Source organism: Acanthochromis polyacanthus, chromosome 7 (assembly GCF_021347895.1).
Source record: "Acanthochromis polyacanthus isolate Apoly-LR-REF ecotype Palm Island chromosome 7, KAUST_Apoly_ChrSc, whole genome shotgun sequence".
NCBI classification, from domain to species: domain Eukaryota; kingdom Metazoa; phylum Chordata; class Actinopteri; family Pomacentridae; genus Acanthochromis; species Acanthochromis polyacanthus.
The window spans coordinates 545772-571665 of NC_067119.1; the positions used below are offsets into that span (position 1 = coordinate 545772).

Sequence of the window (25894 nt, forward strand, 5' to 3'; positions counted from 1 at the left end):
TTAGTGGAACTATGACTCCTTCTAGACCTCCTGATTAGTGGAACTATGACTCCTTCTAGACCTCCTGATTAGTGGAACTATGACTCCTTCTAGACCTCCTGATTAGTGGAACTATGACTCCTTCTAGACCTCCTGATTAGTGGTACTATGACTCCTTGTAGACCTCCTGATTAGTGGAACTATGACTCCTTCTAGACCTCCTGATTAGTGGAACTATGACTCCTTCTAGACCTCCTGATTAGTGGAACTATGACTCCTACTAGACCTCCTGATTAGTGGTACTATGACTCCTACTAGACCTCCTAATTAGTGGAACTATGACTCCTTCTAGACCTCCTGATTAGTGGAACTATGACTCCTTCTAGACCTCCTGATTAGTGGAACTATGACTCCTTCTAGACCTCCTGATTAGTGGAACTATGACTCCTTCTAGACCTCCTGATTAGTGGAACTATGACTCCTTCTTGAACTCCTGATTAGTGGTACTATGACTCCTTCTAGACCTCCTGATTAGTGGAACTATGACTCCTTCTAGACCTCCTGATTAGTGGAACTATGACTCCTTCTAGACCTCCTGATTAGTGGTACTATGACTCCTTCTAGACCACCTGATTAGTGGAACTATGACTCCTTCTAGACCTCCTAATTAGTGGAACTATGACTCCTTCTAGACCACCTGATTAGTGGAACTATGACTCCTACTAGACGTCCTAATTAGTGGTACTATGACTCCTACTAGACCTCCTGATTAGTGGAACTATGACTCCTTCTAAATGGTAAATGGTTGTATTTATGCAGCGCTTTTATCAAGAGTGCTTTACATGATACGTCACATTCACACACTGATGGTGGAAGCTGCCATGCAAGGTGCTAACCACGACCCACCAGGAGCAATTAGGGGTTAGGTGTCTTGCTCAGGGACACCTCGACATGAACACGACGGGCTGAGGATCGAACCGGCAACCTTCCAGTTACAAGACGGCCACTCTACCCACTAGACCTCCTTCTTGAACTCCTGATTAGTGGAACTATGACTCCTTCTAGACCTCCTGATTAGTGGAACTATGACTCCTTCTAGACCTCCTGATTAGTGGAACTATGACTCCTTCTAGACCTCCTGATTAGTGGTACTATGACTCCTTGTATTCCTGCAGCTCTTCTACCTTGAAACCTCCAGTTCCAGTGGTATGGAAAAGTGTTTGTCTTTGCTTATTGATCAGAGGAAACACTTTGCTATTAGAAGTAATCTGATTACTGTGGGGGATACAGATTACTCAGGTCCTGTCCATCCTGTACCCTGGGTGCAGGTCTGAGGACCATTGGTGTGATCACCAAACTGGATCTGATGGATGAAGGAACCGACGCCAGAGACATCCTGGAGAACAAACTGCTGCCGCTCCGCAGGGGTACGTGACATCACACAGCATCCTGGCAGCTGATTGGCTGTGGCTGTCTGTTATGTCATGTGTTTAGTCTCCTTTCTGAATCAGGTTACATCGGGGTGGTGAACCGCAGTCAGAAGGACATCGATGGGAAGAAAGACATCACAGCAGCTCTGCAGGCTGAGAGGAAGTTCTTCCTGTCACACCCGTCGTACCGTCACCTGGTCGACCGCATGGGCACCGCCTACCTGCAGAAGACCCTCAACCAGGTCAGCACTGACACACAGCAGCTACCCCTGGAAACGGGTTCTCAAGTCCTTCCAGAACCAGTGTTTCCTCTCAGATGTTCTAGAGTCTGATGGTTCTCCAGCAGCTCCAGTCTGATGTTCTGGTTCAACGTGCAGAACGATCTGACCCAGACACAACCACATGTCTCTGTAACTGTGGTAACAGAGCAACTCTCTGTCGCCATAGCAACTGACCAACCACATCCGGGACACGCTGCCGGCGCTACGAAGCAAACTGCAGAGTCAGCTGCTGTCCATCGAGAAGGAGGTGGAGGAGTACAAGAACTTCAGACCCGACGACCCCAGCCGCAAGACCAAGGCCCTACTGCAGTAATATTACCCTAAATACTACACAAATACTACATACTACACACAGCCGCAAGACCAAGGCCCTACTGCAGTAATATTACCCTAAATACTACACAAATACTACATACTACACACAGCCGCAAGACCAAAGCCCTACTGCAGTAATATTACCCTAAATACTACACAAATACTACATACTACACACAGCCACAAGACCAAGGCCCTACTGCAGTAATATTACCCTAAATACTACACAAATACTACATACTACACACAGCCACAAGACCAAGGCCCTACTGCAGTAATATTACCCTAAATACTACACAAATACTACATACTACACACAGCCGCAAGACCAAGGCCCTACTGCCGTAATATTACCCTAAATACTACACAAATGGTACATACTACACACAGCCACAAGACCAAGGCCCTACTGCAGTAATATTACCCTAAATACTACACAAATACTACATACTACACACAGCCACAAGACCAAGGCCCTACTGCAGTAATATTACCCTAAATACTACACAAATACTACATACTACACACAGCCACAAGACCAAGGCCCTACTGCAGTAATATTACCCTAAATACTACACAAATACTACATACTACACACAGCCACAAGACCAAGGCCCTACTGCAGTAATATTACCCTAAATACTACACAAATACTACATACTACACACAGCCACAAGACCAAGGCCCTACTGCAGTAATATTACCCTAAATACTACACAAATACTACATACTACACACAGCCGCAAGACCAAGGCCCTACTGCAGTAATATTACCCTAAATACTACACAAATGGTACACAATAATCATGTGTGTGTGTGTTTCAGGATGGTGCAGCAGTTTGCCGTGGACTTTGAGAAGCGTATTGAGGGATCAGGTGATCAGGTCGACACCTACGAACTCTCAGGTGGAGCAAAGATCAACCGTATCTTCCATGAACGCTTCCCATTTGAGTTGGTCAAGGTAACGCCTCACACAAGTGACATCATCACACACAGGTGACATCGTCACACACAGGTGACATCACTCTCATGGGATTGTTGACAGAATCTTCAATCACAGTTTAAACAGAAACCGATCAGCAGACTATCAGCAGCTGATATTGATTTAATTGTTGATATTTAATCAATAAATCAAGTTATTATTGCAGCTTAAATTTAGAATGAAACCATAATACACTATATTGCCAAAAGTATTGGCTTACCATCCAAATAATCAGAATCAGGTGTTCCAATCACTTCCATGGCCACAGGTGTATCAAATCCATCACCTGGGCATGCAGACTGCTTTTACAAACAGAAAGAATGGGTCACTGTCAGGAGCTCAGTGAATTCCAGCGTGGAACTGTGATAGGATGCCACCTGTGCAGCAAATCCAGTCGTGATATTTCCTCACTCCTAAATATTCCACAGTCAGTCAGCTGTGTTATAAGAAAGTGGAAGTGTGTGGGAACGACAGCAGCTCAGCCACCAAGTGGTCGACCATGTAAACTGATGGAGCGGGTCAGAGGATGCTGAGGCTCATAGTGCCAAGAGATGGACAACTTTCTGCAGAGTCAGTGGCTACAGACCTTCAGACTTCATGTGGCCTTCAGATTAGCTCAAGAACAGAGCTTCAGCAGAGAGCTTCATGGAATGGGTTTCCATGGCCGAGCAGCTGCATCCAAGCCGTACATCACCAAGTGCAATGCAAAGCGTGGGATGCAGTGGTGTAAAGCACGCCGTCACTGGACTCTAGAGCAGTGGAGACACCTTCTCTGGAGTGACCAATCACGCTTCTCCATCTGGCAATCTGATGGACCAGTCTGGGTTTGGTGGTTTCCAGGAGAACCATACTTGTGGGACTGCATTGTGCCAAGTGTAAAGTTTGGTGGAGGGGGGATCATGGTGTGGGCTTGTTCTTCAGGAGCTGGGCTTGGCCCCTTAGTTCCAGTGAAAGGAACTCTGAATGCTTCAGCATAACAAGACATTTTGGACAATTCCATGCTCCCAACTTTGTGGAACAGTTTGGAGCTGGACCCTTCCTCTTCCAACATGACTGTGCACCAGAGAACAAAGCAAGGTCCATAAAGACATGGATGACAGAGTCTGCTGTGGATGAACTGGACTGGCCTGCACAGAGTCCTGACCTCAGCCCGATAGAACACCTTTGGGATGAATTAGAGCAGAGACTGAGAGCCAGGCCTTCTGGTCCAACATCAGTGTGAGACCTCACAAATGAGCTTCTGGAAGAAAGGTCAAAAATTCCTATAAACTCACTCCTAAACCTTGTGGACAGCCTTCCCAGAAGAGTTGAAGCTGTTATAGCTGTAAAGGGTGGACTGACGTCATATTGAACCCTATGGATTAAGAATGGGATGTCACTGATGTTCATATGAGAGTCAAGGCAGGTGAGCGAATACTTTTGGCATTGTAGTGTGTGTGCATAGAGCTTCTAAAAGTGTTGTTCAGCCGCACAGTGTTTGAAAATACGATCATCATCTGCATAAAGTAGAACATTTAGAAGAACACAGAACACACATGTTCCAGCTGCAAAGCATCATGTGAGCTCAGCTTTTATTTAGTTATTATTTATTAGATCGAGACAGAGCACATTAATGAACGTCTATTTCGACAGCAATATACCGGATTATAGCAACGATGCTAATTTCCACACACAGTCTCTAAACAGATAAAAATAAACATTGCAGTGAAACACACGACAGTAGGACACAGTTAAAGGACAATCAGTCAATAGAACTTAAAAGTCACCAGACTGGTTGACTTCCAGCTGTTTACTGTGAGTTCTGAAGGTTTCAAATGTGGGACAGACCCTGATGGAGAGTAAAAGATCTGACTGGCTTTAAGGTTCAGGTTAGCTGATAGTCACTGTGAGGTCAGGTAGCGTTAGGTTAACGTTAGACTGGAACAGGTGAACGTTACGTTAATGTTAGACTGGAACAGGTGAACGTTACGTTAACGATAGACTGGAACAGGTGAGCGTTACGTTAATGTTAGACTGGAACAGGTGAGCGTTAAGTTAGACTAGAACAGGTGAGTGTTATGTTAATGTTAGACTGGAACAGGTGAGTGTTACGTTAATGTTAGACTGGAACAGGTGAGCGTTAAGTTAGACTAGAACAGGTGAGTGTTACGTTAATGTTAGACTGGAACAGGTGAACGTTACGTTAATGTTAGACTGGAACAGGTGAACGTTACGTTAACGATAGACTGGAACAGGTGAGCGTTACGTTAATGTTAGACTGGAACAGGTGAACGTTACGTTAACGATAGACTGGAACAGGTGAGTGTTACGTTAATGTTAGACTGGAACAGGTGAGCGTTAAGTTAGACTAGAACAGGTGAGTGTTATGTTAATGTTAGACTGGAACAGGTGAACGTTACGTTAACGATAGACTGGAACAGGTGAGTGTTACGTTAATGTTAGACTGGAACAGGTGAGCGTTAAGTTAGACTAGAACAGGTGAGTGTTATGTTAATGTTAGACTGGAACAGGTGAACGTTACGTTAATGTTAGACTGGAACAGGTGAACGTTACGTTAACGATAGACTGGAACAGGTGAGCGTTACGTTAATGTTAGACTGGAACAGGTGAACGTTACGTTAACGATAGACTGGAACAGGTGAGTGTTACGTTAATGTTAGACTGGAACAGGTGAGCGTTAAGTTAGACTAGAACAGGTGAGTGTTATGTTAATGTTAGACTGGAACAGGTGAGTGTTATGTTAATGTTAGACTGGAACAGGTGAACGTTACGTTAACGTTAGACTAGAACAGGTGAGCGTTACGTTAACATTAGACTAGAACAGGTCCAAGTGAGCTGAACTCTGCAGGTGAATGAAACATGAACATGTTCTACTTCCTGTTCAGCTGGAGAGCGATGAGAAGACGCTTCGTAAAGAGATCAGCTACGCTATCAAAAACATCCACGGAATCAGGTGAGTCTAAACCTCTGCTCGGGTGTGTACAGGTGCGTGTATGTGATTTTACCTGACTCACTTATCCTCAGCGTTGACCTGACACTTGTCCTCTGCTCAGGACTGGGCTGTTCACACCTGACATGGCATTTGAGACGATCGTGAAGCGTCTGATTGCTCAGATCAAAGAACCGTGTCAGAAATGTGTGGACCTGGTGATCAATGAGCTGGTCAACACCGTCAGGCAGTGTACGCAGAAGGTACTATTACTACTACTACTACACAGTACTACACAGTAGTACACCAGCTAAATGCAGTGTATGCAGAAGGAACTGCAAATACTACCACTACACAGTACTTCACAGTACTACACAGTAGTACACCAAATAAATTCAGTGTAAGCAGAAGTTACTGTAAAAACTACCACTACACAGTACTCCTTTAACCTCCTTTAGCTGCTGGTTTTAGCCCCTTTTATCCTCCTTTAGCCTCTTTTAGCCTCCTGTAGCTGCTGATTTTAGTCTCCTGTAGCTGCTGATTTTAGTCTCCTTTAGCTGCTGGTTTTAGCCTGCTTTACCCTCCTTTAGCTGGTTTTAGCCTCGTTTCACTTCCTTTAGCTGTTAGTTTTAGCCTCCTTTAGCTGCTGATTTTAGCCTCCTTTAGCTGCTGGTTTTAGCCAGCTTTACCCTCCTTTAGCTGGTTTTAGCCTCGTTTCACCTCCTTTAGCTGCTAGTTTTAGCCTCCTTTAGCTGCTGATTTTAGCCTCCTGTAGCTGCTGATTTTAGTCTCCTTTAGCTGCTGGTTTTAGCCAGCTTTACCCTCCTTTAGCTGGTTTTAGCCTTGTTTCACTTCCTTTAGCTGTTAGTTTTAGCCTCCTTTAGCTGCTGATTTTAGCCTCCTTTAGCTGCTGGTTTTAGCCAGCTTTACCCTCCTTTAGCTGGTTTTAGCCTCGTTTCACCTCCTTTAGCTGTTAGTTTTAGCCTCCTTTAGCTGCTGATTTTAGCCTCCTTTAGCTGCTGATTTTAGCCTCCTGTAGCTGCTGATTTTAGTCTCCTTTAGCTGCTGGTTTTAGTCTCCTTTAGCTGCTGGTTTTAGCCTCCTTTAGCCTATTGACGCCTCCTTTAGCTGCTGGTTTTAGCCTCTTTTAGCCTCCTTTTGCTGCTGGTTTAAGCCTCTTTTTGCCTCCTTTAGCTGCTGGTTTTAGCCTGCTTTACCCTCCTTTAGTCTTTTTTTAGCCTCCTTTAACCTTCTTTAGCTGCTGGTTTTAGCCTCTTTTTCCCTCCTTTAGCTGCTGGTTTAAGCCTCTTTTAGCCTCCTTTAGCTGCTGGTTTTAGCCTCCTTTAGCCTCCTTTAACTGCTGGTTTAAGCCTCTTTTAGCCTCTTTTTGCCTCCTTTAGCTGCTGGTTTTAGCCTCTTTTAGCCTCTTTTTGCCTCCTTTAGCTGCTGGTTTTAGCCTCTTTTAGCTTCCTTTGCCTCTTTTTCCCTCCTTTAGCTGCTATTTTTAGCCTCTTTTAGACTCCATTAGCCTTGTTTAGCCTCCTTCAGCTGCTCATTTAAGCCTCTTTTACCTCTTTTTTTTCTAATCATAACTATTTTATGTGTAAAGAAGCTCATGAAGTCGTTACTGGTTAAAGCTAAAGGAATACAAGGTTCAACAGAGCTCCGACTCTTTGTCAGCCTGGCTACAGTGCGTCTTTTGGCCTCCTTTAGCGTCATTTAGCCTGCTTTAGCTGCTGATTTTAGCCTTCTTTAGCTCACGGTGTTGTCGGTGTTTGCAGCTGGCTCAGTATCCGATGCTCAGAGAGGAGATGGAGAGAATCGTGACTCAGCACATTAGAGACCGAGAAAGTGTCACCAAAACCCAGGTGAGATTTATTTTTTGACAATTTTTGATCTTACTTTCTTTTTATTTTATTCAATTTTATTTTATTTGTTGTTTCAGTTGTGTGAGGGGAACTCAGGGTAACCGCTCTGTTTCTGCTGTGTACCGCTCTGACAAAGTTCTTGAATCTTGAATGATCACCAAAATGTTGACGGTTCAGAAAGCATTTCTGATTGGTGCTTTTCCCTCAGGTGATCTTGCTGATTGACATTGAGTTGGCCTACATGAACACAAACCATGAAGACTTCATCGGCTTCGCAAAGTAAGAAACTTTAACCACACGTTACCTCACAATAACTCACAAGTCAGACAGAAAACGCACAACAGACACCTGAAGGTAAAAATGAAAGACAAAATGAAGTATAAATGTAGTCCATCAGTGTAAATGTAGTCCAGCAGTATAAATGTAGTCCATCAGTATAAATGTAGTCCATCAGTATAAATGCAGTCCATCAGTATAAATGTAGTCTATCAGTGTAAATGTAGTCCATCAGTGTAAATGTAGTCCGTCAGTGTAAATGTAGTCTATCAGTATAAATGTAGTCCATCAGTGCAAATGTAGTCCATCAGTATGAATTTAGTCTATCAGTAGTCGATCAGTATAAATGTATTCTATCAGTATAAATGTAGTCCATCAGTATAAATGTAGTCCATCAGTATAAATGTAGTCCATCAGTATAAATGCAGTCCATCAGTATAAATGTAGTCTATCAGTGTAAATGTAGTCCATCAGTGTAAATGTAGTCCGTCAGTGTAAATGTAGTCTATCAGTATAAATGTAGTCCATCAGTGCAAATGTAGTCCATCAGTATGAATTTAGTCTATCAGTAGTCGATCAGTATAAATGTATTCTATCAGTATAAATGTAGTCCATCAGTGTAAATGTAGTCTATCAGTGTAAATGTAGTCCATCAGTGTAAATGTAGTCCATCAGTGTAAATGTAGTCCGTCAGTGTAAATATAGTCCATCAGTGTAAATGTAGTCCATCAGTGCAAATGTAGTCCATCAGTGTAAATGTAGTCCATCAGTATAAATGTAGTCCATCAGTGTAAATGTAGTCCGTCAGTGTAAATGTAGTCCGTCAGCGTAAATGTAGTCTATCACTATAAATGTAGTCTATCAGTATAAATGTAGTCCATCAGTATAAATGTAGTCTATCAGTATAAATGTAGTCCATCAGTATAAATGTAGTCTATCAGTATAAATATAATCTATCAGTATAAATGTAGTCTATCAGTATGAATGTAGTCTATCAGTATAAATGTAGTCCATCAGTATAAATGTAGTCTATCAGTATAAATATAATCTATCAGTATAAATGTAGTCCATCAGTGTAAATGTAGTTTATCAGTGTAAATATAGTCCATCAGTGTAAATGTAGTCCATCAGTGCAAATGTAGTCCATCAGTGTAAATGTAGTCCATCAGTATAAATGTAGTCCGTCAGTGTAAATGTAGTCCGTCAGTGTAAATGTAGTCCATCAGTGCAAATGTAGTCCATCAGTATGAATGTAGTCTATCAGTAGTCGATCAGTATAAATGCATTCTATCAGTATAAATGTAGTCCATCAGTATAAATGTAGTTTATCAGTGTAAATGTAGTCCATCAGTGTAAATGTAGTTTATCAGTGTAAATGTAGTCCATCAGTATAAATGTAGTCCATCAGTGCAAATGTAGTCCATCAGTATAAATGTAGTCCATTAGTATAAATGTAGTCCGTCAGTACAAATGTAGTCCATCAGTGTAAATGTAGTCGATCAGTATAAATGTAGTCCATCAGTGTAAATGTAGTCTATCAGTGTAAATATAGTCCATCAGTATAAATGTAGTCCATCAGTATAAATGTAGTCTATCAGTGTAAATGTAGTCCATCAGTGTAAATGTAGTCCGTCAGTGTAAATGTAGTCCGTCAGCGTAAATGTAGTCTATCAGTATAAATGTAGTCGATCAGTATAAATGTAGTCTATCAGTATAAATATAATCTATCAGTATAAATGTAGTCCATCAGTGTAAATGTAGTTTATCAGTGTAAATATAGTCCATCAGTGTAAATGTAGTCCATCAGTGTAAATGTAGTCCATCAGTGCAAATGTAGTCCGTCAGCGTAAATGTAGTCCGTCAGCGTAAATGTAGTACATCAGTGTAAATGTAGTCTATCAGTATAAATGTATTCTATCAGTATAAATGTAGTTCGTCAGTGTAAATGTAGTCTATCAGTATAAATGTATTCTATCAGTATAAATGTAGTCCATCAGTATAAATGTAGTCTATCAGTGTAAATGTATTCTATCAGTATAAATGTAGTCCGTCAGTGTAAATGTAGTCTATCAGTATAAATGTATTCTATCAGTATAAATGTAGTCCATCAGTATAAATGTAGTCTATCAGTATAAATATAATCTATCAGTATAAATGTAGTCCATCAGTATAAATGTAGTCCATCAGTGTAAATATAGTCCGTCAGTACAAATGTAGTCCATCAGTATAAATGTAGTCTATCAGTATAAATGTAGTCTATCAGTGCAAATGTAGTCCATCAGTATAAATGTAGTCCATCAGTATAAATGTAGTCTATCAGTATAAATATAATCTATCAGTATAAATGTAGTCCATCAGTGTAAATGTAGTTTATCAGTGTAAATATAGTCCGTCAGTACAAATGTAGTCCATCAGTATAAATGTAGTCTATCAGTATAAATGTAGTCTATCAGTGCAAATGTAGTCCATCAGTATAAATGTAGTCCATCAGTATAAATGTAGTCTATCAGTATAAATATAATCTATCAGTATAAATGTAGTCCATCAGTGTAAATGTAGTCCATCAGTGCAAATGTAGTACATCAGTGTAAATGGAATCCGTCAGCGTAAATGTAGTCCGTCAGCGTAAATGTAGTCCATCAGTGTAAATGTAGTACATCAGTGTAAATGTAGTCCATCAGTGTAAATGTAGTACATCAGTGTAAATGGAATCCGTCAGCGTAAATGTAGTCCGTCAGCGTAAATGTAGTCCATCAGTGTAAAGTAGTCCATCAGTGTAAATGTAGTTTATCAGTGTAAATATAGTCCGTCAGTACAAATGTAGTCCATCAGTATAAATGTAGTCTATCAGTATAAATGTAGTCCGTCAGTACAAATGTAGTCCATCAGTATAAATGTAGTCTATCAGTGTAAATGTAGTCTATCAGTATAAATGTAGTCTATCAGTGTAAATGTAGTCCGTCAGCGTAAATGTAGTCCGTCAGCGTAAATGTAGTCCGTCAGTGTAAATGTAGTACATCAGTGTAAATGGAATCATTAAGGAACTGGCAACACCACTTCTTCTTGTTACACTCACCTGTACACTTGACAGGTGCAGCATAATAACACTGTAGAAGTACTGACCACAACTGTGTTGTGTGTGTGTATATATCTGTTGTGTCTGTCTGTTTTGTCTGTGTGCTGTGTCTGTTGTGTGTCTGTGTGTTGTGTGTCAGTGCTCAGCAGAAGAGCAGTCAGATGAGCAAGAAGAAGGCAGCAGGAAACCAGGTGAGTGTCTGCAGGTGGCCAGGGGGCGGAGCTAAAGATGAATGAATGGACGAAGGACAGACTCATTCATGTGTTGCTCTCTTCTCTCCTCACTCCGTCTCTCTCCCTCTGTTGCTGTGGCAACCAGGATGAGATCATGGTGAGTGTGAGTGTGCTTGTGTTACTGACATTGTGACAAAAATGTGTTTTCACAGTGACACTGTGGGGACTCGACCACCATCTGGGGACCGGGAGTCCTCGTAAGGTCCACCGAGTGAAGGCCATGGCTAAGGTTTAGGTTTCTGTTAGGCTGAGATTAATTTTAAGTTAGGCTCAGGTTAGGTTTATGTTGGGTTTAGATTAGGTTTGTGTTGGGTTTAGGTTGTGTTTTTGTTAGGTTGGGTTGATGTTGAGTTTAGGTTAGTTTCATGTTGGGTTTAGCTTAGGTTTATGTCAGGTTTCAATGAGGTTTTAGTGAGTCAGTGAAATGAAGGTGATGGAAAACTAATGTGTCTGTGACATCATGAAATGGGTAGCAATGATGTCACCCGTGTATATGACGTAAATTTTACCTGAATACACCTTCTTCTACTCAGTCGATTCCACCGATACAGTTATTTATGGATCAATAATCCATGAAGAGGATTTTATTACTCACAAATTACTTTCTGCTGATGTCATCGTGTGTGATGTCACATCAACCTCGTTTCATTGATGACATGTGCAGGTGATCCGTAAAGGCTGGCTCACCATCAACAACATCAGCATCATGAAGGGCGGAGCCAAAGAGTACTGGTTCGTCCTGACAGCAGAGACACTGTCCTGGTACAAAGACGACGAGGTGACGCACAACATGCGCACAACAGGCGCACAACAGACGCACAACAGGCGCACAACAGGCGCAGAACAGGCGCACAACATGCACACAACAGGCGCACAACAGGCGCACAACAGGCGCACAACAGGCGCACAACAGACGCATAACAGGCGCACAACATGCACACAACAGACGCACAACATGCACACAACAGGCGCACAACAGGCGCACAACATGCGCACAACAGGCGCACAACAGGCGCACAACAGACGCACAACAGGCGCACAACAGACGCACAACATGCACACAACAGACGCACAACATGCGCACAACAGACGCACAACAGGCGCACAACATGCACACAACAGGCGCACAACATGCGCACAACAGGCGCACAACATGCACACAACAGACGCACAACATGCACACAACAGGCGCACAACAGGCGCACAACATGCGCACAACAGGCGCACAACAGACGCACAACAGGCGCACAACAGACGCACAACAGACGCACAACATGCACACAACAGACGCACAACAGACGCACAACATGCACACAACAGACGCACAAAAGACGCACAACATGCACAATCTTTGTCATTAGGAAAGATGCCAGAAACTTTCAGTGAGGCTCTGATTTCTGTCATCTACAAAAAGGACAAAGATCCACTGATCCAGGTAGCTTCAGTTTGGTTAACCTTCACTGTAAAATACTAAAGTTCTTGCTCTAAGGATGGAAAAAATATTACCGAGTTTGATTCACTCCGACAGTCGGCTTTGTGAAGGGAAGAACATCGTCTGATAATGTGAGAAGGCTTCTGCACCTCATGTGGCAGAACAACAATAATGATAATGCTCCATTTGCTGCTTCATGATGGGATGCCCATCAGGCCTTTGATAGAGCAGAATGGAGCTTCCTCCAACACACTCTTAAAGCATTTGGATTTGGTGAAGGTCTAATTAAATGGGTGGATGTTATCTCCTCTGATCCCAGAGCAGCAGCTCTCACCATTCTTTAGTTTGAACCAGGAGGATCCTCTGAGCGGCTGCTGCTCATTCTAGAGCCTTTAGCAGCTGCAGTTAGGACCAGTAGGGGTATTAGGGAGTTCCACATGGTTCTGACGAGCACAAGATGTTTCTGTATGATGATATTTTGCCTCTTCTTAGAGATCCTTCCTCTTCAGTTCCTAAGGTTCCATCTACGATTCATAATCTCTCAAAATGATCAGGATACAAAACAAACTGGCAAAAGTCAGAAGTTATTTCTGTTTACATCTTCTCTCTCCATTCCAGTTTCTGTGGGTTCCTAATGGAATATTTAGGGATTAGGTTTTGTTCAGAGTTGACTACCATAATGTCAATAAATAAACAGCCGTTTGTACAGAAACTAAAAACAAATCTGGATAAGTGGAAATGTTTCTCTATGGGGAAAATTAACACTGTTAAAATGCTTGTGGCTCCACAGTTTCATTATTTATCAGTGATGATTCCAATAACACCACACAATACATTTCTGAAACAATATAATGGGCTAAGCAAAGAATGTCTTTGGAACGGTAAGAAAGCCAGAATTGGACGAAGAAAACTCACAGCTCTGAGGGAGGACGGAAGGATGGAGTTATATAACCTCGTATTTGAAATGAATAAACTATCTAGACATTGGAAAGATGAAGCCGTAGATGTTGAGTGGATTTAGATTGAGAGGAAAACAGCAGCTCCGTTTAATATTATCCAGTTGTTCTCGCAAAAGTCTACAAATTCATGACAGAAGAACCCGATCTTCCAACATTCACAGATGGACACAGGCTCATCAGAGGCTGAGAACTTCTCCTGAAAACACATTTATTCTTCTGTGTGGAATAACCCTTTAGTGCCAACTGGAAAATCTTCCTTTTTGTGGTGGAAATAGTTGAACAAGGAGTGCAAAAAATAGAACATTTATATGGAGATGATCATTTTATGACATTCAGTGTGTTAAAAGGAATGTTCAACGTGACTGACAAAGGGGATTTGTGGACACACTTTCAGATTAGGAGCAGTGTGGGTTCAGTTTTTAGTCTACAGCAGATACAGAGGGATAACAGGATTGGATGACAAACCAAGTCCTCTTCAGTCAGCATCAGTGTTTTACTAGAAGCTCTGGTCTTCTGAAGGTGCTGCATCTGTATGTGACGGTCTACAGTCTGAGATGAATGAAGAGGCTTGGAAGAATATTATTTCAAAAATAGGATGGGCAACTAGAGATGCGAGAAGCAAATGTATCCACAATAAAACTGCATAGATATTATTCTACACCTTCAAGGTTGTTTAAAATGGGGCTGTTACAAACTGATACGCTGGTACGGATCTCCACTGTTTCTGGGAATGTCCTTTAATTTTCCCATTTTGGACTGAAGCTATCAAGAACTTGGAAAAATGGACAGGCTTGTCTGTCCCAGCTGTGCCTCAGTTGTGCTTTGTGGACAGCCGTCTCTAGTGTACGGTAGGCCTGGTGGTCGCTGTGTTGGTGGAGGAGCCCTCATAGACCCAGCACTGAGCAACGGCTGGAAGGGATGACTGAGACTTTCTCCTCTGAAGTTCATCATGTCCAGGATGAAACCAACAACACATGGATGTATTTTATGTCATTTATTAGAAAACAACAGTCTGCAGTCATTAGAATATCCAGATTGTGCCACATTTTGTTATTGTGTTTCTTTCAATCATTGTTTTTGCTGTGCTGTATGAATAGTGCTCTGTAACTACAGTTGCATTGGATTGCTGTGTGTGTGCCCCCTGCAGGAGAAGGAGAAGAAGTACATGCTGCCTGTGGACAACCTGAAGCTGAAGGACATTGAGAAGAGCTTCATGTCCAGCAAACACATCTTCGCCCTGTTCAACACCGAACACCGGTCAGTGTGTCATCAGTCATCAGTATGTCAGCATGTATGTTGTGTTTCAGCTACACGTGTCATCATTGGACACACGTGAGCACAGAAACATGTATGTTGCAGGAACGTGTACAAAGACTACCGTCAGCTGGAGTTAGCCAGTGAGTCTCAGGAGGAGGTGGACAGCTGGAAGGCTTCTTTCCTACGAGCTGGAGTGTACCCTGAACGCACCGTGGTACTGTGTTCTTACAGTATTACTACTGAGCTAATACTGCATTATTACAGTATATTTACTGCATGCATTTTACTGCATTATCACTGCATTATCACAGTACAATTACTACATTACTGCATTACTACATTATTACTGCATTTTAGATCATCACTACCCTATCGTACCGTGTGGTTACTGCACAACGGCATCATTCTTAGTACTTTATTATTGCAGTACTACATCATTCTTAGTACTACATCACAACTGGTACTTAATTACTGCAGAATGTTATCATTTTTGGTATTTTGTTACTGAAGTATTACTGCATTACTGTTGTTGCTAAAATTCTGTCCTCTGTTTCCTCCGTCTGATGCAGGACAAAGAGAAGGTCAGTCACTGTGTGTAACGCTGTGTGTACCGTGTGTAACACTGTAACACTGTGTGTAATGCTGTGTGTAACATTGTGTGTAATGCTGTGTGTAACGCTGTGTGCAGGTTGTGTCTAACGTTGTGTGCAGGTTGTGTGTAACGCTGTAACCTTGTGTGTAACCTTATGTGTCTGTGTGCAGGTTGTGTGTAACACTGTGTGTAATGCTGTGTGTAATGTTGTGCAACGCTGGGATGTGTAACGTGTGTAACGTTGTGACGTGTAACGCTGTGTAACGCTGTGTGTAATGCTGTGATGTGTAACGCTGTGATGTGTAACGCTGTGTGTAATTGTGTGTGTAACGCTGTGTGACTGTGTACAGGTTGTGTGTAACACTGTGTAACACTGGGAGGTGTAACGCTGTGTGTTACGATGTGTGTAACGCTGTGGTGTGTAACGCTGGGTGTAACGCTGTGGTGTGTAACGCTGTGTGTAACGCTGTGGTGTGTAACGCTGTGTGTAACGCTGTGATGTGTAATGCTGTGTGTAACGTGTGTAATGCTGTGTGTCTGTGTGCAGGTTTTGTGTAACGTTGTGTGTAACCTTGTGTGTCTGTGTGTAACGTTGTGTGTAACGCTGTGTGTCTGTGTGCAGGTGGAGTCGGAGGAGTCCAGTGGGGACGGACAGATCCACAGTCTGGACCCTCAGCTGGAGCGGCAGGTGGAGATCGTCAGGAACCTGGTGGACTCCTACCTGTCAATCATCCACAGGACGGTCCGGGACCTGATCCCCAAAACCGTCATGCACCTGATGGTCAACAACGTACGACCACACACACACACACACACACACACACACACACACACACACACACACGCACACAACATATAACAACACACACACAAACTTCCTGTGACTTTCTGTCCTCAGACTAAGGAGTTCATTCATGCCGAGCTGCTGGCTCAGCTGTACTCCTGTGGAGACCAGAACACCCTGATGGAGGAGTCCCAGGAACAGGTGAGACACACAGACAGACAGGTGTACAGACAGACAGGTGTTCAGATAGACAGACAGACAGGTGTTCAGATAGACAGACAGACAGACAGACAGACAGACAGGTGTTCAGACAGACAGACAGACAGGTGTTTGTCTCTGGTCCAGGCCCAACACCGTGATGAGATGCTCCGGATGTACCACGCCCTGAGGGAGGGGCTCAGCATCATCGGTGACATCAGCACGTCCACCGTCACCACGGCGATGCCTCCGCCAGTCGACGACTCGTGGCTGCAGGTGACGGGGATGCCGTCGGGTCGCAGGTAATGGAGCGATGCCACGCGTTTCAACGGCGACAGTGGGCAGGCGGCATCACTGAGCATGTTCTGGTCTCCGCAGGTCCCCCATGTCCAGCCCGACCCCGCAGCGCCGGGCCCCTCCTGGACCGCCTCGACCCGGCGGACGGGCGGCTCCGGGGCCTCCGGGTCGACCCGCCGTGTCGCCTGATCCGGGACCGCCGTCGGTGCCGTCCAGACCCAACAGAGCGCCCCCTCCTGGAGTCCCCAGGTAACCCTCCTCAGAGCAGGAACCCAGAAACAGCCGGTCTGGTTCCTGATTCCAGAAGGTTTGGTTCTCTGAAGTTGAGTTCTGGACGGAACAGTTCCAGTTCTTTGTTCTGATTATCTGCTTTGTTCGACACATAAATCCTAGAACTCACAGTTAACGTTCTGAGATCTGTCCTTCACTGTGAGACGTTCTAAGATCCAGTCTCAGTGTGGATCAGAACATTCTCCACAGGAAGGAGGAACCCAGCAGAGAACTAAACTGATAGCAATTGGAATTTGTTTCCAGATGTTTGCAGATGTTTAGGTCAGAGTGTTCAGTTCGATGCAGCACACAGAACCCACAGATACCTCCAGAACCCACAGAACAAAAGTCTTTCCAGATTGACTCTCTGATTCAGAACCCGGTCTACCACAACCACCAGGTCTGAACCGGTTCAGAGGTTCTGTGTTTCTGCATCAAACTGAACACAACCTAAGAACCACAGTTCTATCAGACAGAAGATGTCAGGTTCTTCTTTGTTGGTGCTGTAGGAACACAAGCAGAGATCCACAAACAACCTGAACAGACATGGAGGAGAGAGATGCTCTTTCTTTCTTTCTTTAGCTTCACATTCTTTGAAATCTTCACTTTTTCTTCTGTGTGCATCGACAACACAAACAGGTCCAGTCATGGTTAACCTAGCTGAGCACAGAAACTGAAAACAGGTGGAAACTATTAGCCTAGCTTAGCACAAAGACTGGAAAAAGGTGGGAACTATTAGCCTAGCTTAGCACAGAAACTGAAAACAGGTGGAAACTATTAGCCTAGCCTATCACAAAACTGAAAACAGGTGGAAACTATTAGCCTAGCTTAGCACAGAAACTGAAAACAGGTGGAAACTATTAGCCTAGCTTACCACGAAGACTGGAAAAAGGCGGGAATTATTAGCCTAGCTTAGCATGAAAACTGAAAACAGGTGGAAACTTATACCCTAGCTTAGCACGAAGACTGGAGAAAGGCGGGAACTATTAGCCTAGCTTAGCACAGAAACTGTAAACAAGTGAAAACTATTAGCCTAGCTTAGCACAGAAACTGAAAACAGGTGGAAACTATTAGCCTAGCCTATCACAGAAACTGAAAACAGGTGGAAACTATTAGCCTAGCTTAGCACAGAAACTGAAAACAGGTGGAAACTATTAGCCTTGCTTACCACGAAGACTGGAAAAAGGCGGGAACTATTAGCCTAGCTTAGCATGAAAACTGAAAACAGGTGGAAACTTATAGCCTAGCTTAGCACGAAGACTGGAGAAAGGCGGGAACTATTAGCCTAGCTTAGCACAGAAACTGAAAACAAGTGAAAACTATTAGCCTAGCTTAGCACAGAAGCTGAAAACAGGTGGAAACTATTAGCCTAGCTTAGCACGAAGACTGGAGAAAGGCGGGAACTATTAGCCTAGCTTAGCACAAAAACTGAAAACGGGTGGAAACTATTAGCCTAGCTTAGCACAGATACTGAAAACAGGTGGAAACTATTAGCCTAGCTTAGAACGAAGACTGGAGAAAGGTGGGAACTATTAGCCTAGCTTAGCACAGAAACTGAAAACAGGTGGAAACTATTAGCCTAGCTTAGCACGAAGACTGGAGAAAGGCGGGAACTATTAGCCTAGCTTAGCACAGAAACTGAAAGCAGGTGGAAACTATTAGCCTAGCTTAGCACGAAGACTGGAAAAAGGCGGGAACTATTAGCCTAGCTTAGCACAGAAACTGAAAGCAGGTGGAAACTATTAGCCTAGCTTAGCATGAAAACTGAAAACAGGTGGAAACTATTAGCCTAGCTTAGCATGAAGACTGGAAAAAGGTGGGAAATATTAGCCTAGCTTAGCACAGAAACTGAAAACAAGTGAAAACTATTAGCCTAGCTTAGCACAGAAACTGAAAACAGGTGGAAACTATTAGCCTAGCTTAGCACGAAGACTGGAGAAAGGCGGGAACTATTAGCCTAGCTTAGCACAGAAACTGAAAACAAGTGAAAACTATTAGCCTAGCTTAGCACAGAAACTGAAAACAGGTGGAAACTATTAGCCTAGCTTAGCACGAAGACTGGAGAAATGCGGGAACTATTAGCCTAGCTTAGCACAAAAACTGAAAACAAGTGGAAACTATTAGCCTAGCTTAGCACAGATACTGAAAACAGGTGGAAACTATCAGCCTAGCTTAGCACGAAGACTGGAAAAAGGCGGGAACTATTAGCCTAGCTTAGCACAGAAACTGAAAACAAGTGGAAACTATTAGCCTAGCTTAGCACAGAAACTGAAAGCAGGTGGAAACTATTAGCCTAGCTTAGCACAAAGTCCGGACAATCCCTGTCGTCGACACACAGAGGTGAAATATCTTTTCATTAACTGACTCACAATTCAAACATCCACCTGGTGCCAAGTCTGTCTGTCTGTCTCTCTGTCTGCCTGTCTGTCTGTCTCTCTGCCTGTCTCTGCCTGTCTCTCCGCCTGTCTCTCTGTCTCTCTGCCTGTCTGTCTGCCTTCTGGCCTGTTTGTCTGTCTGCCTGTCTGTCTGCCTTCCTGCCTGTTTGTCTGTCTGCCTGTTTGTGGGATCCTTCCTCCAGCCCTCTGCTTCCAGCTCCCCTTTTCCACCAGTCAACTCTGCATCGCCTTCACTATACTGTTATGCTAACTTACATACTGTTTGAATGTTACTGCTAGCTATATATGGAGTATGTTTAATGTCAGAGCCGTACATCATCAGAGTAAACTATGAGTCAGTTTTCAATGTTAGCTTATACTTTGTCTGTGTCACATATCCTGTCATACATGTATCCAAATGTGTGTTGTGTTTTCCTTGCTTTCCCACCCCTCCCTCTTCTCCCATCCCTCCCCCTTGCCCTCCTCTGTCCCTCTCAACCCCCCCGGCCAGCAGGCAGATGGGTCCCCCCCTATATAGAGCCGGGTTCTGCTCGAGGTTTCTTCCCTGTTAAAAGGGTGTTTTCCTGCCACTGTCTCCTTTGGGCTTGCTCTGGGGGTCAGGCATATGGGTTCTGTAAAGTGTCTTGAGACAATTTGACTGTAATTGACGCTATATAAATAAAATTGAATTGAATTGAATTGTTCTCACAGTGCCTTTTAAGGTTAACCAGGAAGCTCTTGAGGTGTGTCAGATCAGGTTGCCCCGCCCCTGGCCCCGCCCCCTCATTTTCACCATATATGGTTATTCTTTCAGAATCTCAATCAGTGACCAGTGAGGAGTCCACCAATGGTACGTCAGCTGTCAGTGTGATGTCATTGTCTCTCACCAACTCTGTGTTTGTGTGTGTGCGTGTTTGTGTGCCTCATTGTCCAATCAGATAGCCATCCTCACCATGTGACCCCGCCCTCTCCCTCATCATTAGAATTAGCTGTGTGACAGACAGCTCCATCAATCAGGTACTTACTGTGCCTCTCTGTTGCTTTTATTTGTTTGTCTCCAGTCAGAGGGCTCCTGCATCTCCACCTAGATCCTCCAGACCCGCCTCTGACTCCACCCCCTGACCCCACACAGACACACAACACACAACATATACACAAACATAGACTAACATGCAGAAATATTGCACATATGTACGCACATGAAACATATAATGGTGAATAAGACGGCCCACATGAGTCATGGTCACAGATGGTCCACATGTGGTTCCAGCTGGTTCAAACCAGTTCTGATGACCTGGATCAAACAGGATTTGACTGGTTTCACGTCCTTCAAACCGGTTCCAGATGGTTCCAAACTGACTGATACCATCCAGTTCTCATAGCAGTAACTCAGTCCAGCTGGTTCCAACTGGTTCTAACTAGTTCTGTCTGGTTCCAAATCATTCTGAATAACTGGAACCGGTTGAACTGGCTGGTCCACACTAGTCCATACTGGTTCTATTTTGATCCAAATGATTCTAAATAGTTTGAAGTGGTTCTGTTTAGAATTGCTTTTGATGGGTCTGAGCTGGTTCCAACTGGTTCTGGCTTGTTTTAGCTGGTACCAGTTAGTTCATACTGGTTTTACTAGTCAACAGATTAGATGATCCAGCTGATGTTCACTAATGTTCTACTCAAGGTTCTGGAGCACAAACACGATATGGTGCAGCTCATACCGGTTCTAACTGGTTCCAGCTATTAATACTAGAGCCAGCTGAAACCGGTTCCAGCTGGTTCTAACCAGTTCTGGCTCGTTCACATGTTCCAGCTGCTTGTTCCATCAGGTTCCAACAACGCCCTGTTCCTTTCAGTTGGTTCCAAAAGGTTCCTACACTTTTGTACTTGTCAAATTGGTGAAAAAAAATCTTGCTGGTTCAAGCTGGTTGTATCTAGATCAGGTTTTTACTTTATTCATCTACTGTTCCCAAGGTTCCTACTGGTTGCTTTCCTGTAGGTCCAGCGGGTTCCAAATAGGTTCTTCTTTTTCAGTTAGTAGCAACAGGTTCTTTCTGGTTTCAACAGGTCCCAGTTTGGTTCTCTGATTTGAACATGTTTCTATATTAGTGGGTGCAAACTCCTTTTAATGGATCCATCTGGTTCTAACTGGGTTCTGGACTGACAGGATCTATCTGGATGTCTTTAGTTCCAGATAGTTTCACCAGTAAGAACCCTGATGTTTTCAGCTGATTCCAACAAGTTTCTACTTGGTTTAAATGTATGTTGGATCCAGTCAGTTCCTGTTGTTCTAACGTGCTCCAGGAGGTTCCAGGGTGGGTGCAACAGGTTCTCTCTGGGTACATTTGGCTCCTTCTGGTTCCTGCTGGGTTCCTCTGGCCTCCTGGTTCTTCCAGCTGTAATAGCGCTGCATGCTGTGTTTGCTCAGGTCACTTTGTAACTCGTAAATGTTTGATCCTTCTCAGCTGCAGTCATTTGTTCTGCCAGTCAGAGAACCGTTCAGTCAGTAGAGTCCTGATGTTCTGTTCTTCACTGGGATGGTAGATCATTCCGTCGGGATCCTATAGAACCCTGCATCAGTTGTTTTGTTCTCGTAGAATACATTAAAACTGTACCCTGTTCTTTTTCCCTGTTCCCCAACTGTTAATGTTCTGGTTCTGGTTCCAACACGTTTGTTGTGGCTCTAAAGGCCTGCATCAGAACCAGTTAGTTCTACTGGTTCCTGTGGTTCTAGCCAGTTCCATCCCAGCTGTTTCTAAACGGGCCATTCCGACTTCAGCTGGTTCCAATCAGCAGCTTTAACTGGTTGAACAGGTTCTAAGTAGTGCCAGCTGGTTTGGACTCGTTCTGAGCGGCTCCGATTGGCCGCATCGAACCACCAGCTTTGATCTCTGATTGGTCACCATGTTTGACTGGTTCCCAGTGGTTGTAGTGGAACCGTTCTCCTGTTCCCCTGCCCTTGATTCACTCCTGTTCTTTTTCTTTTCTGTCTCCTTGTTTGTTTTTGTCGCTGTTCTTCCCAGTCGTCCCAGTAAAGGTAGCCCCGCCCACGGAGAGAGTCCCCAGTCTTCTATTGAGGGCTAGACCCAGTGTTTGTGTCTGCAGAACCGTTCTACTGTTCTCTACTGAGCTGTTCTACGTTCTCTACTGAGCTGTGTTACTGTGAACCTTACTAGTAATAATAATATTGATGAGCACATTATGACTATATAGCCAACGATCAGCAAACTCCTTCTGCAATACTGACTGTAAATACTGTCTGTCTGCTGTCGGGAGGTGAGACAGGTGCCTGTCTGTCTGCCTCCTCCTGTGACGTTCCATCAGCTGTAGAACATTCTGCTGTGGAGGTGAAGACGTCTCTCTGACCCAGAGGTTCAGCTTCCATCAGCTCCTGGGATTAAATCACTCTGTTGCATTTTATTGTTTTTGTTTTTGTGGAACCCAGATGTTCTGTTTGAAGCACCGACAGAAGTTTTCTTTACAGTGTAAAGTTTAAATATGGTTTTAACTGAAGTATTTATTCATCTATTTATGGATTTATTTGTGTTCTTCAGATGGAAACGGTTTACAACCTGATAGATGTGAAATCAACTGAATCTACTGTGTTCTAGATTTGGGAACATTAAATCCCAGATGCTGTTCTGTTCTACTGACATCTGGTTAGAACCTCGTCCAACTGGTTCTAGCTGCTTCCAATTTCTTCTTGTTTCTTTCAACCAGTGCAGCTGGTTCTGTGTTGTTCCAACTGACACCACCTGGTTCTCAATGACTCACTGGTTCTAACTGGTTTTATTTGGTTCCACTGTGCTTCAAATGGTTCCACTTGGTTGTGATGTGCCTCAAATGATACGTACTGTGAAGCACTTCAGACTGGTTCCAGTTGTTCTCAGTTGATACAACACGCTCTGTCTGGATTCAAACTGGTTCCAGAACACTGCAGCTGGTTCTGACTGGTTCCAGCTGGTTCTGACTGGTTCCAGCTGGTTCTGACTGGCTCTAAATTATTCTGGTAGGTACTAAGTAGCTCCAGCTCATCCCAGATAGCTCTACTGGTTCCAGTGGTTTTCACTGGACTCTATTAAGTTCTAACTGGTTCCAGTCAATTCTAACCGGTTCCAGTCAGTTCTAACTGGTTCCATTTGTTGTGGTTGGAAGCATCCAGCAGTAAACGAGGTTCTAAATCATGTTTATTGCTGTTGTCATGGGACTTGTGGTTCTTCTGATGTTTCAGTTCTAAATGTTTGATGAACTCGTTTCTCAAAGTGTTATTTCAGCTGCTGATGATGAACCTGATCAATGCGTCAGATCAATGAACCGGATCAATGAACCGGATCGATGAATCAGATCGATGAATCAGATCAATGAACCGGATCAATGAATCAGATCAATGAACCGGATCAATGAATCAGATCAATGAACCGGATCAATGAATCAGATCAATGAACCGGATCAATGAATCAGATCAATGAACCGGATCAATGAACTGGATCAATGAATCAGATCAATGAACCGGATCAATGAATCAGATTAATGAATCAGATCAATGAATCAGATCAATGAACCGGATCAATGAATCAGATTAATGAACCGGATCGATGAATCAGATCAATGAATCAGATCGATGAATCCAGGAGATAAAAACTTGGTAGCGAGATTAAAGTGAAGGCAAGCATTGCATCCAGTCAGCTGTATCGATCAGTATTGATTAGTGTTGATCGGTATTGATCAGTATTGATTGGTGTTGATCGGTATTGATCCAGCTGTACTGATCGGTATTGATCAGTATTGATTGGTGTTGATTGATATTGATCAGTATTGACTGGTGTTGATCGGTATTGATCCAGCTGTATTGATCGGTATTGATCCAGCTGTATTGATCGGTATTGATCCAGCTGTATTGATCCTGACTTTGCGAGGTGTCCTGAATCAGACTGTATGAAGAGAACCTGCTGATCTATCTGTGTTTGTGTACCGTTGCCGTGGTGATTGTGTAGTCAAGCTGCGTTCAGCTGCTTCCGTGTTTTAGCCGTGACGTCCCGTGTTCCAGTGTCAGCATGCTCACTCAGCTCTCCAGTGTTGTATGATGGTGAAGTTAGATATAATCTGTTTACATGAATATAGATCATCTGTTAACTGAAGTATGCAGCGGCCCACACTCCAGTGTGTGTGTGTGTGTGTGTGTGTGTGTGTGTGTGTGTGTGTGTGTGTGTGTGTGTGTGTGTGTGTGTGTGTGTGTGTGTATCTTAGCGTCATGTGATCGGGCTGACAGAAGTGTCAACACCAATAAAGATTGTGTGAATGAACGTTAAGAGTGTCGAGTCTTTATGGGCAGAACCACCATCTGGGTTCTCCAGTGACTCATACATTCAGTAAAGGTTCTACAGAGGAGAGACGTTCTTATTGGACGTCAAGCAGCACGTGTGACCTCATTAACCAATCAGTGATGAGCAGAGCTGATGGATTCATCAACCTTCAAATCCAGATCAGGTCGGTTCTACTGCTGAGGTTCCATCAAACCGCCCCAGAAGAACCAGACCACCAGGACCAGGAGACCCCAGAAGATCTGCCCCCAGAGGATCTGCCCCCAGAGGATCTGCCCCCAGAGAAACCAACTAATTTACCAAGTCACTGTTTGCCTGAACCACTCAGCTGCTAACTCATCGATTTATCTCATTCAGGTTGTTGTTCAGGAACTAAGTCATCCTCTAACAGCCAACTCACTACTAATTAACCAGCTCATTAACTAACTCATTAACTAACTAATCTACTCATAGTCCATCTCATGACTCAAGTTATCCACTCATCTTTAATCTGACTCGTTAACTCCTCAGTCACTCGTTCCCAATCTTGTCCATTGACTAGTCTCATTTATATCTTTATTAATTTGAAACAAACTGATTATGAAACTAACACATAAAGCATCATTATCCACGAACCCAGAAATTCACTAGTAGTAATTAACCCACTAATTAACCCACTAAATGTGCCACTGCTCCACCTGTTCAGTCAGTTCTCTGCTGCCTACTGAGTTCTACATTACAGTTTTTCTCCTTTGGTTTGGCTCATTTCTTGAAACCGAGATGACATTCTCAAAACTAAAAGATCATTTGGCCAAACAGACCTACATTTCAGATAAATAGCAAAAGCACATATCTTTCCCAAAACTGTTCATACATGTTTCAAAATGAGTCCTTTCCTCATGTGAAATGTCAGTGCCACCAAAATTGCAAAGATCCTTCTCAGTTGCTTTGTCTCATTTGCAGTCACTTTGAACTTTTGCCAGAATAAACCTGGAATGCTCAGCAGAACACCATGGATAAGCTGCACATATCTCTGTCAAACAGTTTAGCCATATGTCAAAACTAAA

The 25894-nt window shown here is 43.4% G+C and overlaps 1 protein-coding gene and 1 long non-coding RNA gene across 6 annotated transcripts in view; one reads left to right on the top strand and one right to left on the bottom strand.

Moving 5' to 3' along the window:
• Positions 1 to 1171, bottom strand: part of LOC127534784 (uncharacterized) — a 1272-nt gene extending 101 nt beyond the window's left edge. Inside the window, exons 1-3 of one of the 5 annotated variants that reach the window (XR_007943223.1) lie at positions 1047 to 1171; positions 504 to 571; positions 1 to 469 (exon numbers count right to left, since the gene is read on the bottom strand). The exon at positions 1 to 469 is cut by the window's left edge and continues 101 nt beyond it. This is a non-coding gene — a long non-coding RNA (uncharacterized LOC127534784). Of the gene's footprint in view, positions 470 to 503; positions 627 to 673; positions 795 to 1046 lie in introns of those variants that run through there. The other 4 variants (XR_007943225.1, XR_007943226.1, XR_007943224.1 and 1 more) reach the window with 4 other exon arrangements.
• LOC110967083 (dynamin-1-like) overlaps positions 1 to 24830 on the top strand; it is a 31784-nt gene extending 6954 nt beyond the window's left edge. Inside the window, exons 5-23 of the mRNA XM_051950886.1 lie at positions 1308 to 1406; positions 1491 to 1651; positions 1857 to 1999; positions 2831 to 2966; positions 5873 to 5940; positions 6041 to 6179; positions 7698 to 7784; positions 7993 to 8063; positions 11276 to 11327; positions 11455 to 11466; positions 12034 to 12147; positions 14908 to 15017; positions 15120 to 15231; positions 15587 to 15598; positions 16232 to 16399; positions 16508 to 16594; positions 16739 to 16893; positions 16970 to 17137; positions 22551 to 24830. Coding sequence (XP_051806846.1) covers positions 1308 to 1406; positions 1491 to 1651; positions 1857 to 1999; positions 2831 to 2966; positions 5873 to 5940; positions 6041 to 6179; positions 7698 to 7784; positions 7993 to 8063; positions 11276 to 11327; positions 11455 to 11466; positions 12034 to 12147; positions 14908 to 15017; positions 15120 to 15231; positions 15587 to 15598; positions 16232 to 16399; positions 16508 to 16594; positions 16739 to 16893; positions 16970 to 17137; positions 22551 to 22611 — 1955 coding nt within the window. The 3' untranslated portion in view covers positions 22612 to 24830. The remainder of the gene's footprint in view (positions 1 to 1307; positions 1407 to 1490; positions 1652 to 1856; positions 2000 to 2830; positions 2967 to 5872; positions 5941 to 6040; positions 6180 to 7697; positions 7785 to 7992; positions 8064 to 11275; positions 11328 to 11454; positions 11467 to 12033; positions 12148 to 14907; positions 15018 to 15119; positions 15232 to 15586; positions 15599 to 16231; positions 16400 to 16507; positions 16595 to 16738; positions 16894 to 16969; positions 17138 to 22550) is intronic.
• Positions 24831 to 25894: the final 1064 nt, after the last annotated feature.